A 15529-nucleotide genomic window follows, 5' to 3' on the forward strand; every position below is an offset into this window, starting at 1 on the left:
TGAGGGCAGACCTACTTGCTCTCTGTAACTACCTCAAAGGAGGCTGCAGCTAGGATGGTGTCAGTCTCTTTTCTTACCTAACAAGTGATAGGATGCAAGGAAATGGTCCCACATTGTGCCAGAGAAGGTTTAGATTGGACATTAGGAAGAATTTCTTCCTGTTGAAAGTGGTCAAGCACTGGAACGGGCTACCCAGAGAAGTGGTGGAGTCTCCATTGCTGGAGGTGTTTAAGAGACATGCTTTAGTGATGGGACTCGCTAGGTCAGTTTGATGGTTGGACTTCATGATCTTGAAGGTCTCTTCCAACCTAGATAAATATATGATAAGCCTAATACTTGAAACAAAAATAGTCTAAAAGAAGTATTTTTAAAAATATCTAAACTAAGTCAGATCAGAGATTTGAAATAGTACCATCAAGGAAAACAAAGACAACTTCTGACTATTAATACAAAGGCTATTAACTCACTACTACAGTTTAAGTGTAAGAATTGAAAACAATGAAGTAATTTATTGAAACAAGCGCATAACTCTTTTCCATGTGTATAGAACTCCTCAGTACAATAAACTTACAAAATTCTTTATCCACATTTTCTCAAGCTACATCTGTATTCACATATAAAATGGATGTGACAGCCATGGCTGCAGGTTTGACTGACATATATAATATTCACCACATTCTACCTGCAAATTCCTTTATTTTAGTGGAAAAGAAACATTGAAAAAATATAATCTACCGTCATGAAAGACTAAGAACACACAAGTAATATGGGTGCTATGAAATGATTTGAAGAACTTCGCAAGAATATTGATAAATCAGATTTAATCACCCCTTTCAATGATCAAGCCAGCGAAGAGTTTTTGCAACCGATTCTCTACTGTTTCTAATTGCAGAAATATGGTGCTAGAAAATTTGAATGACTCCTCTTGAAAGTGTCTAAACTGCTTTCAGAGGTAAAATGACTCTGGAAACAATACAGCCATGAGGTACCTGAGCTCATAAACCATGTCAGTTCTGCAGCTGGTTCTTCACAGGGTCAAAACACCCTCTCTGTCTCCATGATTAATTAAATAACAGTGCAAATATCCTGGCCATTTGTAATCAAGAGCTGCTTGTACATGAATCACAAAAATATTTTATATCTACTCATTAAAGTTACAGCCGTCTGTGACACACCAGGATATTTAGTCTTGGATGTGTGACAAGCAGGTGCCGATTTAATTGGTGGTCTAAGGTAGCCCATTAGCTTGAGGCAATGGGAGACATACTCTTGACTCCGACAATGCACTACGGAGCTACATCTGCATAACTCCCACATATGTACTGCCCATTATCCTGCCTCGATTTGACATGTTGTATCCCGAGAGTTATCACAGCCTGATGGCATGAACTTCAGGCAGGGTTTAGCCATCAATCTACCAACATTAGAAGACTAAAATTCTTTGTTTCAACAGAGAGAGTAATTTATCTTTGGCCAGTGGAATATGAGTGCAATTACCATGGAATAGGATAAAATCCATTTCAGTTGTTATTTGACATCATCATCCACCCTCATAAAAGAAAGTGAAGACATCAATTAATTTTATTTCCATGAAGAAGCTAATACCCATAGTGTTTTCAAATCTTGCAGGTGGTTCCATAAGAAAGAACCCAATTATCTTTTTTATTTACTATCAGCAATAGTTGTATCACAGGCAGCACAATACAAAGCATCTGGACACCTGTAGATGTACTATTCAATTAGAGAGTGTAATTAAAGAAGTGAAAGGAACTATGCTATACTTACCAGGCTTTACAAGGCTTGTCTTTGTCTCCTTCTTACATCGAGTCAGCTGTGTGTTTCCTTCACTCATTGTCCCTGAATTGAATTTCTTCCTGGAGAAGTCTCCATCACTACCAGTGCAAAAACTGATTGGACTGTGTCCAGCATCAGAAGGAGTCTTAACGGGAGATACTGACTGGCTACTAGGACAGCCAGTGTCATCTAAAGAGAAAAGGAGAAACATCAAAATTTCTAACTAGTAAGTACAGGAAGCTGGCAAAATGAAAAAAAATATATCTATAAAAAAAATAGGCTACAACTATTTACAGTCTTACTTGCTACATCTAACCTTGCCTCTGAAACCTGCTGAGAAGCTATTGGTTTCTCCCATTTGTTTAAAAATTTTGGATACCTTATGGTGGTCTGAAATGGTGAGTGTTTGTTTCACCAAGCCTGATAAAAATCAGGGGCTACACAATAAAAACCAATACCTAAGATAAATTCTTTTGACTCATCGAGGATAGGGAATACTGTGACATGAACATTAAGAAATGTCCGTAAGACATGAGAATGGCTTGTATCACTGTGTGCACACTGCATGACAAGCAAGCATGGGCCATACATGTTCCTTCAAGGTATGTTCCTATCTGAACAAGAGGAAGATCTACTGATAGAACTATAGGTCTACATGAACTATCTAGAACTATCTGTCTATATGTACAAAGTCAAGATTTTCATTTAACTGGAATTAATGAAGTTTTTTTTATTATTATTTCTTTTAAAGTGAGCGTGATCACAGCGCTCCTTCATTCTTAACGAGTGGATGTGTGTTGCTACCTCTTTCTGAAAAGGGTGCATTACACACAGACTGCTTTTGTTTAAAGCAGAATTCTTCTGAGGGAACACCCATGCTGGGAACACCAGCAATCGCTGTTTGGAACAGAGCAGCTTTTCTGATCTCCAGAAATACAAACACTGCAGCTCTTAACAATGAAATGCAAAGTAAAATGTCAGAGTCGAGATGAAATCCACACATCAACCCCCACCCCCGTCCTTCACCTAAATCCCTCTTGAATAATCACATCTCTTGTAAAAGTCACGGTGGTTTTAGAGAAAGACAACAAAAACAAACACACTACCCTGACACTGGGAAGCCATGAATATTCACCCTCCTTGAGCAATGTAATTGTTTGTTCTTTCCCAGGACAAAATGAAAGCTGCCATCTTACTAATGCAATTGCACTCAGTTCCCAGTGCATTACCTTTGTCTAACATGAAACTCAAAGAAGTACCTGTAATTTGCATGACCATATTGCACCTACCACTTCCATCCTGTTCCTAATTTAGGTCAAGCCTGATCTTGCAACGAGCTTTGCATGGGCAGACTATCTTAGTCAGCCTGTGTCTGTACGTTTATGAGGTTAAAAAAAAAATTCTAATGCCCCCCCAGACCCCTCCCCAGCAAAGAGAAGCTTTTCCTACGATTAACTATTGCTCCCTCAGTACAGTAAAACGTCTGCATCCTTCCGTGTGAAGGAGTTTCCATGGTGTCTGACCTCTCTGCCTTCACCCACTGAAATGTTCTGCCCCGCTTCTCTCCACGTTGTGCCCCCAGCACTACGCGGGTTACCCAGAAGTGCTGACTGTCCCGCACCTGTAACACGCAGCAGCACAGAGGAGCAGCCGGCACTCAGAGGTATTGCTGCCCACACCCATACAAGCTGCCACAAAAGATGCCAGCCACAGGAGGAGCCAAGCCTATTCTGAGAATGAGCTCCCCAGGCGCAAAGGTGAGTAACGGTGCGAACACCTCATCCTGCTTAATTGTATTTCATTCCTTCAGCTCAGTTAAGCCTGCAAGCAGCTCCTTTTGGCATCTTGCTACTGACTTCTGCGGTTCAGAATTAGGTCCTAGAGAAATAATGGCAAAGAGAAGACTGCTCGTAAGGTTTCCTGCCCATCCATTTCAGCTCACGTTCACACTGACTGAAGCAGCGCTGTCCAACGCACGGCTTTTGTTTACTTTTCATCCTTTCCATTCATATCAACATCACGATGTAACTCAACACAGAGAAGACAGAAAGCAGTTTCCTCCCAGGTCTGTGCCCATTTCCTTTTCTCAAGGGTTCAGAGTCTCTTCTACAGCCTGTATGACTGTTATCTGCAGGGGAGTGAATCAGCGTGGCAGTGAGCTTCTGAATTGTATTTAAGCAGTTCCTTTAGCTACACCCAAAGTGTCTTCTCTTTAGCAGCACACAAATATTTATAATCAAACATATTTACGACGAAGTGCATGTTCGCGGAGTTTATTTTTTCTTAGAGCCTTTGCACTTAGATGCTTCTCTTTGTAGTATTATTTTCATAACACTGTGTTCAAAAAGCAAAAGACTGAAGAAGAAGACTGAGAAAGAAACTAGTTACAGCCACCAATAAAATCACTGCAATTACTCAACAGAATCTGCAGACCTGATGGATGTGTTTTATATGGGAGACTTCGTGTACATCTAACACCCAGAGACATAAAGATCCCACCTGAAGAACCTCAGAACTGACAAAACCTCAAAACGATGAAAAACCTAAGCTGCAGCATTAAGAATTGCTGCATTAGAAGACAAATATTTAAAACCATCTCTGAGTTAAGACAATAGGGTAGCTAAAGAAAGCATACAAAAATAAATATTTTAATTACAAGCCTCCCTACCACCGCCGCTGATATCACACTGGTTGCATTGATCAGATAATGCCATATATGCATCTCCTTGTTTTATGCTTAAGGACTACAGTTTTTGTTGCATCAGGGCATTTATTAAAGGAACAAATGGCATGAAGAACAATAGGTCTTCTCTACTCGTACCGCTGGCGACCTTTAGCCACACTGATAACCAGGTGAGTGTTCCCACTCCAACTGAAGGAAATGAATGATTTTATTGTACTCTGTTTTCTCTGATAATTTGGCATTTTTAATGTAATGTGTGCCCTCTACTCCTACAGAAATACAAATACAGAATTAGCCAGAAATATGAACAAAATTATAATATTTCCAATTTTTCTTCCATGCTGCTGACAAACATTTTTCCGTGTCTGCTTTTTGCAGTGCCTTTTAAAGAATCAAAACATTTACCGTCACAGGAAGGAACAGTTGCCTGTGAAACATGGGAGCTCACCACCAAAGGCCAGGTTGCAGAGGCTGTGCTGCACAGGGAGGGATACACCTCCCTACCAGCCTGCACCTCGCCGTTCTGCTACAAGGAAAAGTCCTTGGGGTGCCACCCACCTGCTCAGTGCAGGGCAAACTGCCTGCACTTACCTTTGTTTCTTCCTGCTCGTAAAGCCTTAAGGAGCTATTTCTTTATATTCAGCCACCCTCCGTCCCACACAGCCCGCCCTGCCCACTGCCACAGCACGCACCTCTTCTTCCACAAAAGGCTGCAGTGGTGGTCCCAGGGGACCAAGACTTCCCCCATACCTCTAGGCTCCTCCAAAACCCTGCTGACAGCTCAGAGGGGAGGAGGTGAAAACCCCAACCTGGCCAGCAACAGGCCGAGATAAGGAACCTGTTTCCAAAGCTGGGTATGGGGAAACAGGAGCGGACGAGCCCACGGTGGAGTTTACCCTCTACTGAAGGCATGGCGGGAACGCAGTTTTCAGCAACATCAGCAAAGGATCCAGTCTGATAATTTGTATTGCCCCATAGAGGATTTCAGGTCCAGCTCTCAGGACCATACGTACACTTGATTTACCTTCTTGGGCACGAGTACCGGGGGGACAGCAGAGAGAAATCTGGTGAAATATGTTATGAAAGTCAATACCAATAATCCTGCTTGTGTTATTTACTTGACAAACAGAGGGAAAACACATACATAACGCATGACTTGCACTGCTTTCCTAGCTATACTCATGGTGTCTTTTTTTCACAGCGGCCTCCCAAGAGCGTTCTGGAAGTAGCTTTTCCCTTTGAACATCAGCTGGATTTCATCACTGAAGCGCTGTGTCTAACCCCTCTCCCAGATCAGATGCACTCGCCAAGTTTCGAAGCCAAACATGGGATAGCGTCTCCTCAAACAACAACGGGGGAAGTTACTCAGCATACTCTGACATTTGCATGCACTGACTAACTTTCAAATATTAAAGGCAGAGTATAAACAAGAGTGTTAAAGGCAATAATACTCTAACAACTGACAAAAAAATTGTTCTCACAGACTTTAACACCACGCATGATATTTTTCTCTGATCTTCTGGGCACAGAGGATATACAATTTCCACTGCAATGTGCTTCAGAGCATTTAGAAAAATACTACCTTTTCCTAAAGTCTTCAAGCAATACCGCGTTTATGTGGTGACAATACACAACCTCCTTATTTAATCCATCCCGCTAATTATTCCACTCTTTCTGTGGAACCACTCACTTATTTCCACCTTCATTCCTAGCTGTCAGATCTAGTTGTGTGCTTTTACGAGTCCACGCTGTCTGCCCCCTACCTGACCTCTTTGCTCCTGTCGTGTGTTCATCTTCTTTTAAGGTTCCCTCGATCGATGTCCAAACTCTACCCATCCTGCATTTCCACCAAGGAGTGTGCGTTTCAGAATTAAACACAGGACTCTAAAGCACTTTTAGCAGTGCACTGAGGCACAACCTGTACCCTGACTTTCACCTGACAGTTCCCCTTCTGCCCGCCCAGGGCTCTGCAGGTCCGTGGAGCCGTGGCTCTGCAAACACGGTGCACCGTGAGCCGGTCAGTGACAATGAGCCACCAAAGCTATTTCAGAATTATTCAGGATAATCTCCCATTCTGATGGTTTGCCCCACATTTTTTAAACCCTTAAGGGTTGTTTTGGTCTTCTTTTCATGGCTGGTCTTGTAACACAGGAGTATTTTATGCACTGATGAAAGTTGCTGGTAGACACCGAAGAATATATCACTGAGGTTTAGTCATCTGCTACCAACAATTTGTCACCTGCAGACTAGGACAGATTTTTACAAAACCACAGACTGTTGACAAAAGTGTTGAATGACTTCCCCAGAAGTAGAACCCTAAAAATACTAGTTATGGTCTTTGTGATTAATCCTAAATTCATTTTACATTTTTATTTTTAAGATCTATTGGGATTGTATTTAATAAAATTAATTTGAATATCATGTGCTTCTAAGGCACACGTCTTACCAGAAATCAAGCATGCTAAAGCAGAGTAGAAGAGCAACCAAAGCTATAGCCCTGTCCAAAAAAGAGAAGAGGTTTATCTGACAAGGCCTACTTATACGAAATCCTGCTAAGCAAATTAATTCCACATTTAATCTCTCTGTCTCTGCAGACAGAACTTGAATGAACTGTGCTGCACTTTGCCTGTGTGTGAAGGCAGGCTAGCAGGTCCACCACCCCCTCAGGCAAGCTGGCGAGGTTGTGCCAACTCCTGTCCTTGAAAGTTTTCAAGGCTCTGATACACAAAGCCATGGCTGGTGTGATGTAATGCTGGCAACAGCCCTGCCTCAGAGAAGAGGTTGGACTAAATGATCCTGGACAAACTACATGCTCAGGATCATACTTCTCCTTGACATTTTGTATATATTCCACAGCTGGGAACCATTTTTTTTCCCAGTCCATCTTTCAAGCTGTTTTCAATGTTCTAGTTCCGAAACCTAACCCAGCAGTGAGGTAGGTAAAATCAAGACCAAACACCTCCAACTCCTCTTCGTTGTTGTTTATGTTCCTATCATCATCATGCAGACAACCATGACGTCTGCTCTTTACCAGTCATTTTGTGCTTGCATCCACCACACCCAGAGGCACACAAACTGCCCGCTGCATTCAGCAAGAAGTTCCTCTGCTCGCTCACCGCGTGGCACAAATGCTGACAGGCTCACATTCTGCAGAAGATGGGAGACCAAGGTGAAAAGGGATAGATCTAGAACTCCTAAAGCTTGGGCATCTTTTACCATGTAGCATTTTCCATAAATGTGTCCCTACAGACATCAGCTCTTGACATCTGACTGACAATAACTGTTATACTCAAGCAGCAAATTTTAATTGACTTTGGCAGCAAACGATGCCTTTGCTAATCTTCATTGTATTTGAACATTTCACTAATAAGCAGGACTGATGTGAGTTCTGGGAAACCACCTGAAAAGAGGACTTTGTCATTACATTTATAGCACAAATGATGGCATTGGTATTAGAGAACACAAGCATCAATGCCTACTAGTAAAAATATCAATAAAAAGAGCACTGTTACTAGGAGAACACTGTGGTCAGCAATAGCACAGCGCCGGGAGTTTTGGTATCACATCACAGAAAACATTTGGACAAGGTGTTTAACACGATAAAGGACTGGAAATTTTGAAGAAAAATTTTAACTGAAGAGGAGGAAAGCAAAGAATCTGAAAAAGAGAGAAAGAAGAGTCTTGGCAGTTAGGTAGTTTTTTAAAGCACTTTCCTAGACCTAAATAACCTTTTGTGAGGCCAATAGTTGGAAAGGGAACCACTGCTGGGAACCTTGACTGCACCAAATGTAAGTAACGTTGCCCATTTCACATGAACATCATGTGCAACATGTACAGACGGGTTTGTGTGTGTGTTTATTTCCACTATGCAGCAAAGGAAGAAACAACAAACGTTCTATCCAGTTTTGAAGGGATCGATTTTGGAAAGAAAGGTATTAAACAGACCACAAAAAAATTTGTAACTGTTCCTCAAATGGTATAAAACGTTAAACTCCTTCTTTCTCATATCGCTCTGTCTCCTCCATGGCTGGCAGCGTATGAATGTGACCCTCGCACAACATCACCTCACACAATTGCACTGTTTACCTTCTGGTGGCGCCTGGAAGCCACATATATTCTATCTATTGTTGTTGTATGTATATTTTACATATTTTTTTTTATTTTTTTTAACTGATACCAAACTCAGACTGGCATTTAGCATCACTCCAGGACCCTCTGACTGTAGTTGGTGATACACACACCTCAGAACACTGCTGCAAGATTTAGGGGACGTATATTAACCCTATAAATGCACAGTTAGAATGCAACAAGTAGAATTTGTTTTAAAGTACTAAAACTTTCCTTTAATACAGAAGAAATCAAAGACTTGTGATTTGATAAAAGTTTCATTTCTGCTTCAAGTTGTGATGTTCTTCAGTATGCACGGCACCACTCAACTCAGTACAAAATTGTGTGAAAACTATGTTAAAGGAAAAATATTAGTTTATGTACTGGTGGTGAAGAAAACATACTACATAGCTTAGAAGTAAGTCAATATAGTCATCACAGTACACAGCACACTGTGACAAATGGTACCACAAAGGGTGCAGCACAAAGTGTTCTCAGGACACAATCCAAAACGTCCCGGGGACAATGGGGACGCTTCTGCTGACTTCAGGAGGCTCTCGGTCCGGATTTAATGGTTCACAGTGCTGACAGATACATAGAAAGGTGGCAACAAACATTCAAAAGGTCAAATATTTTGGCTTCCAGATGTTGTTGTGTGGCACAGACACAAAGGGATAGTTCCTCAGTAAGAGGGAATAAACAGGGAAGTTGAAAGGGATGAAAGGAAAGGCCAAAAATGGAGGAACAGGCAGGCTTTGCTTTTAGTACCTAGACATTTTTCTCACTTCCATGTTTGGAACCCATTTCTGCTGCACAGAAACAGAAATGGTGGCTCACAATACGAAGCAATAATAAATTATTGCACGTACGTTGGCCCAGCAGGAAAATCTCCAGGGAAACAGCAGTGAGAAAAGGAGGCATGTCACCAGCACTGCCCTTATGCAGAGGCCATGTGTGCGTTTTTAAAAGGGGATTTTGTTTTGATGTTTTTGGAAAATTATTATCACAGTGATTGCTACACCGCCTTACAGAGTGCTGCAATCAAAATCCCTGGAGAACAGCTCTACTTCAGAAGTCTAAAAAAATGGCAAAAGCACTGTGCAAAAGTGTAGCACAAAGGACTGCAGAAAAGAGGAGCCAGCTTTCAGTATCAGACATTTGAGCACTTCTAAGTGTTCTCTTCAATTCAGGAACACCAAGAAAAAAAAAAAAAGAATAAAAATAAACAAGCCGATAAGGAATTATTTAAACAGAATATTTCTTCATGTAACAAGAAACAAAAAGAATGGGACAGCTTTCTGTTTCCATAGTAATACATAAATATATATATATTCATCCAGATATACATAAATAACAGGGGTAATTATTTATATATACACACATACATGTATATATATATATATCAATAGTAGGGTAATTATTTTAGTAATTTATCCTAATGCTATATATGCCTTAATCTATTGACTTGTTAAAATACTGCAAATTTACTTTCCTCTATCTTTCTATTCAGAAATCTATATTTAGGTACACTTTAGTATTGCAGCCTCAAGGGCTAGATGGCTTATGGTACACCCTACTCCAACGCTCTAGCACAGGAATGATTTAGTAGAGTCACAGGGGGTACACAGGTCTTTGTCCAGCAACACAGGTTCAATGCACCTGTACAAACGCCCTGCTCCCCTGCCATGTGGCTAGCAACATGGGTAGTGCATCCACACTGATTTTAATGAGCCTGTCAGGAGCCCACACGCTTTTTTTTGACATATGCACTGTGAACTCAGTCTTAGCATCCCTCAACAGTTGGGCCCACTGGCAAATAATCTCCAAGTTCAAGTGGGCCATGCACAGGAGCCTCGGAGCAGGGTACACCAAGACAGAACCTCCTGCTGCTGCAGCGCTTATACCGCAGAGCTTACAATGCCAGCATGTCACCTGAACACGCCTATTACGCTACAAAACTGAGCAAGAAGTTTTTTTTAAAAAAAGATCTTTATACCAGATTAATATATATCTATGTATATGAAATAAACATTGAACCCAGATCCTGAAATTTGAAGGGAAAAAAAAAATAAAAGAATCTTAAACTCCAAGTTCCTATTTTGGAAAGCTCTGGTGGAGTGAATCATAATCACTCATACACAGTAACCCTATTTTTTCAATGGCCTGCAGCACTACATAGTCTAGTTACTGAGATGATCTGCAGGTAAGCCTAAGAAACGAGGAAGAGTTTGCTACTGGAAGACAACAGCTCCTCTGGCTCATAAAGTCTTTTCTGAACTGATTATTAAAGATGCAAGTGCTTCTTGCAAAGCTGCATCTGAGTTAACGAAGTACTGCTGCATTATCTGCAGAAACTCAGCCAGCTGGCTTCTGGGAACAGGCTGAAGGTTAAGGCTGAGCATCGTTAAAAAGGTCGCTTCTAAGAACTCTTCTGAATAAGAAATTCAAAATCTAAGCTATTTGGAGGCAGAAACTAGAAAAAAAGAAAAGCCCAAACTAACTTTCTTTTAGAACTGAAAGCTATGCAGACTATTACCGAGCTTAGCACTTCCACGCTGCCTTCAATCCAACCAACAGGCGATTTGCTTGGTATCAAAAGGATGTGTACATAAAAATCAAGGATAACACCCCACCCTCAGTATCCTATTTCTTGTAAGGCAAATAGCGCAACTGCAAGTACCAAAGAGAGCCTCATTCCTTCTCAGAGCAGCTGCCGGGCCAGGGACCTGTGAGCGAACTGCGTGTTTGTGATGTTTAAAAACACTCTCCTCCGACTGACAAGGTAAGGGTGCACAGCAGCTTCAAAGCCAGAAGTTATGAGGAAAACATGCATGACATGGGGAAATACTCAGTAGCAGTCGAGCCAGATGAAGCTGCTGGGAGAACGTTTTCTCCTCACTTAACATGTGCGTTCTGTGGCTGACATCCAAGCCAGAGGAGGGCAGAGGTTGAAGGAAGAGAAATGCTCCAGTATCAGATGACAAACAGGACCCCAGATGCGCTAAGATTTTAAAGATGGATTGCGCTCAGTGAATAGTGATGCAAAGACTCAGCTTTCAGCATTCAAAGCTTTCTCAGTTTTCAAAGAGTCAGCAAAGACACAACGTTCAGAGAGCATCCAGCTCCGTTTGGTATAAACAAGGAATACTGAAAATATATTTCATCACGAATATCACAGGTGAAGTGGATTAACAGTCTCACCCTGGTTCATGCAGTCTTACAAAGCAAAACTGACACAAAGCCAATTATAAAAACTTGACCAACACAAACAACCGAGTCTCTGATCTGGTCTTGTAAGACAAAGAGGGAGCTGATCATGCAAATTTAAAACTTATCTCAGCCAGAACTAATAAATTCTTCATAAGACATTAAGCAGAAAAAAATGAAGTTATCTTTTGCCTACTGCTGAGTGGTACTTCTTGCTGTTTCCACCACACTCACAAAATCATGACAATTCCCCAAAGTTCTCAACCCCTTTATTTTCCTGTCCTTTGCCTACCTAAAACATCATTATCAATAACTACAAGACACTGCTGCTCTCATTTAGAGAGAAAGAACTCCAAGCCTTCTTTTATGGACTGGGACCAATGTAAGCACACCAGGGAAACGGACAGTGCCAGAAGCTCCAGGGAATCAAGCAGGAAATACATATTCACACAGACTGAGGATGAAAAATCAGTTCTACCAGGGGAAAAAAGAAGTCTACTGATCATAACCACTTAGTGTCAATAATAAGGGAAGAAAGGTAGATAGCAACTTTTCAAGAGAAGGGTAAAGAGGAAAGGAATTATACACTACCTGCTGCTTATCATGAACCTTCTGGCATTTAATGCCCGCTACAGAATTATAAAAAAGGCATTTATCCAAATGCTCATGAGCTTCATATACACATGCTAACATTCAACATATTATTCATCTGCTCACCTTTTCTGCTCCAGAAACATTACTTGACAATTTCATTGCAGCACTTGCTGCATGTCACTTTCCAATAAGATGAAGACGCCAGCTGGAGGCTGCAGCCTCTCCACTCACCTCTCCACGCAGCTCTTCTCCATCCCCTCCCCAGGAACAGGGACCAGCAGCCATCTGCTGCTGCTGCTGGGGAATTTCAATCTAAATTAGCCGTATGATTATAAGGAAGGATCATAAGTGAAAGGCAGCAGAGACATCAGAGAATGAGGAAATCAAGTAAGTGACTTATTATACCTGCATCATGGTAAAAAAAAAAAAAAAAAAGCCACCAAACCCATTAACAACAAAAACATATCCTGTGATGGAGGACAGCGATCTGATCATGACTGATCCTCAGCTCAGTAAGTTTTAAAGACTCGCAGCAGTCAAACTGAGTGGTATGTAACTGTTTGGGTGCTGCAGGTAGCTTGAGAGCATAAAGCTCTTAGCATAGGAAAAAAAAAAAAACAACCTAAACCAATAAAGCATCCAAGGAAGAAGGAAAGATGAATTACAAAGAGAAAAATATCACCAGTTTTGCTTAAGAAGAAGGCTAAGAGAACAGCATCACACTTGAATACCTCCATGAACAGTGCCTTAGAACTGCCAATCCATGAGATCTGGTACACCCAAAGTAAACGCAGAGCTGCTGTGGGGACTCAAGAAATAGCCTACATAGCCTCGTGGGAAAGTAAGGATATTGCTTTGGCAGCACCACCTTGAGTAAATTTGAACATGATGCAAAACTAAAGGGTGTCAGAAAAAAAAAGAACGTCAGAATGTCAGCAACCAAGATGAAAGACTTGTTAATGCATAGGAAAAAAATCAGCCACTTGGAAGAGATCGTAAAAATAATGTATTTCTAGAAAGCTTCAAATAATTTTACATATTCTTTTCCTACGAGGGAACAGACAAACTCAAACAGGTGAGGTAGAGGGATTCACAAGGCGTGGGAAAAATTCTTCAGCATTCTCCTGACCCCAGTAGCTGTTTGTTTAACAATCTGCATTGTTCAGTAAACAATAACCAAACAGACCACTCCACTGAGCCTGAATTGCAAAATCTACCCAAGCTGAGAAGGAAATATTGGAATCAGACACAGATACTGTGTTTCGCATCTAGGAAAAATCACTGTACACAGTGTTAGAGGTACTGCTTTTTGTTAGAAAAAGCAAATGTGAAGACAATGATAAATGGGAGCATTTCTGATCATCCTCAGGAAAACCTCTGGTAACTTAAAACACTTTATTCATAAAGAAAGGGAAAGTTCAGAAACTTGCTCTGAAATTAAGCATTACAAAATGTCTGTTATAATTTGGGAGTTTTAGCTAGATGGAGAATGTTACACTTTCCAAACTACCAACGATTAAAACCTAATTTTCAGTCACCAAAAAATCTTTGGACCTACCACATGCATCCACTACCCAAGGACTTCATGGTCTGACCCTCAAAGCCATCATCCACGTGCGTAACCTCACCCAGGGCGAAGCATTTCACTGAGCTGAAAGATTACTCACAGCTAGTAAGCATCTGAGTCACTCACTGCTAGATGAGGGACTTCAATTGTGCTCAACTCCACACATTACAAATGTTTAACATCAAACAGTCCCTGACATACAGGGATTTTGAAGAGCAAATGACACTCATTTGGGAGAGCAAATGACACTTTTGTGGTGTACAGCTGGGGAGCCCCAGCTTCCTTCTGATACATCACCCGGCCACAGCCCCCTGCTCAGAGGTGGCACCGTGCCCAGCTCACGGCTGGCTGCACGCTGGCCAGGAGCAGTCCGAATTATCCCAACCCTCAAAGTTAACTTCCAGATGGAAACCTCGCCGACACACCGTGGCCCCGCAGGGAGCTCAGTGTCCCGAAACACGCCGAGTTACGGCATCTGACCCACGCCTGATACCTTTACCAGCAGCGGGCCCGTCTCACAGGCTCTCTGGTTTATGGGATTTTCAGGCTTCCTCAAGCAGCCGCTGCAGGTTTTAAGGTAAATCTTCCTCTTTAGGCAACCGCTCTGCGGCAGTAGACCCGCCAGCTTTGAGCAGCGGGCAGCAGAGCCCTCAGACCCCGGGCGGGCAACATCTGGTGCCACTTCGGGCCGCGTACTCGAGGCACAGCCACCGGCTTTCTGCGGGGAATGGGGGGGCTGCGGCTCTCCCCCTCAGAGCAGCGGGAGCCCCGGTACCTGAGCAGAAGCTGTTGCTGCTGACGGTCCTGGCGGAGCCTCCGGAGGAGCTGGGCGGGTTGAACTCCCGGCTCTCCTCCTCCGAGAAGGGCGACTCGGAGGCGGGGGACACCTTCTGCTGGTGGTGGTGGTGCTGCTGCTGGTACTGCGGCCGGAGGACGAGGCGGGGGATGCGGCTGCGGGACGCCTCCTTCTCGGGCTGCGCCTTCTGCTCCTTTCTCGGCAAGGAAAAGCCCCCCCCGGCCTGTCAGGGCCCTCCGCCGCCCGCGGAGGCGGGCAGCCAGCGGCCTCCGCCCCCGGGGGTGGGGGGAGCCCGGCGGGAGCAGCCCGGCGGGGGCAGCCCGGCTCCCCCCCGCAAGGACCGCGGCGCCCCCTGCCCCTCAGCCCCGTTCCTCCCCCCCCCGCCTTCTCCTTTACCCCCTTCCCCGCCCCGTCCCCCAGCCCCGTCCAGCCTGGCTCTCACCTTGCCGCTCTCCCGCAGGGGCCCCATGGCGCCTTCAGTCACTGCGCAGCCGGGGACGGGCACCTGGCATGGGCGAGAGGGACGCGCTCAGCCGCCGCCGCCGCCGCCGCCGCTCCTCCCGCGGCCGCCTCTGCGCTGCGGGTGGCGGAGCCCGGCCCGGCCCCGCCGCTCCCCGCCCCGACACGTGGTGCCGCCGCCGCCACCGCCGCACAGGGGGGCTGAGGACGGCGGGTCCGGGCCCGGGGGAGTCCCCGAGGCCGCCGCCGAGCCCCCCGAGCCCCGCGGCAGGTGTGGGGCAGGGGCCGGGGACTGCCCCCCTCGGCGGCTGCGCTGGGTGGC

General features: G+C 43.8%; 1 protein-coding gene across 2 annotated transcripts in view; it reads right to left on the reverse strand.

Moving 5' to 3' along the window:
- Positions 1-15318, reverse strand: part of SYBU (syntabulin) — a 41482-nt gene extending 26164 nt beyond the window's left edge. Inside the window, exons 1-3 of one of the 2 annotated variants that reach the window (XM_035546227.2) lie at positions 15191-15318; positions 14728-14941; positions 1786-1983 (exon numbers count right to left, since the gene is read on the reverse strand). In XM_035546227.2, the coding sequence (XP_035402120.1) occupies positions 1786-1983; positions 14728-14941; positions 15191-15217 (439 nt within the window). In that variant the 5' untranslated portion in view covers positions 15218-15318. The remainder of the gene's footprint in view (positions 1-1785; positions 1984-14727; positions 14942-15190) is intronic. The other variant, XM_035546228.2, reaches the window with a different exon arrangement.
- Positions 15319-15529: the final 211 nt, after the last annotated feature.

Source organism: Cygnus atratus, chromosome 2 (assembly GCF_013377495.2).
Source record: "Cygnus atratus isolate AKBS03 ecotype Queensland, Australia chromosome 2, CAtr_DNAZoo_HiC_assembly, whole genome shotgun sequence".
Lineage (NCBI taxonomy): Eukaryota > Metazoa > Chordata > Aves > Anseriformes > Anatidae > Cygnus > Cygnus atratus.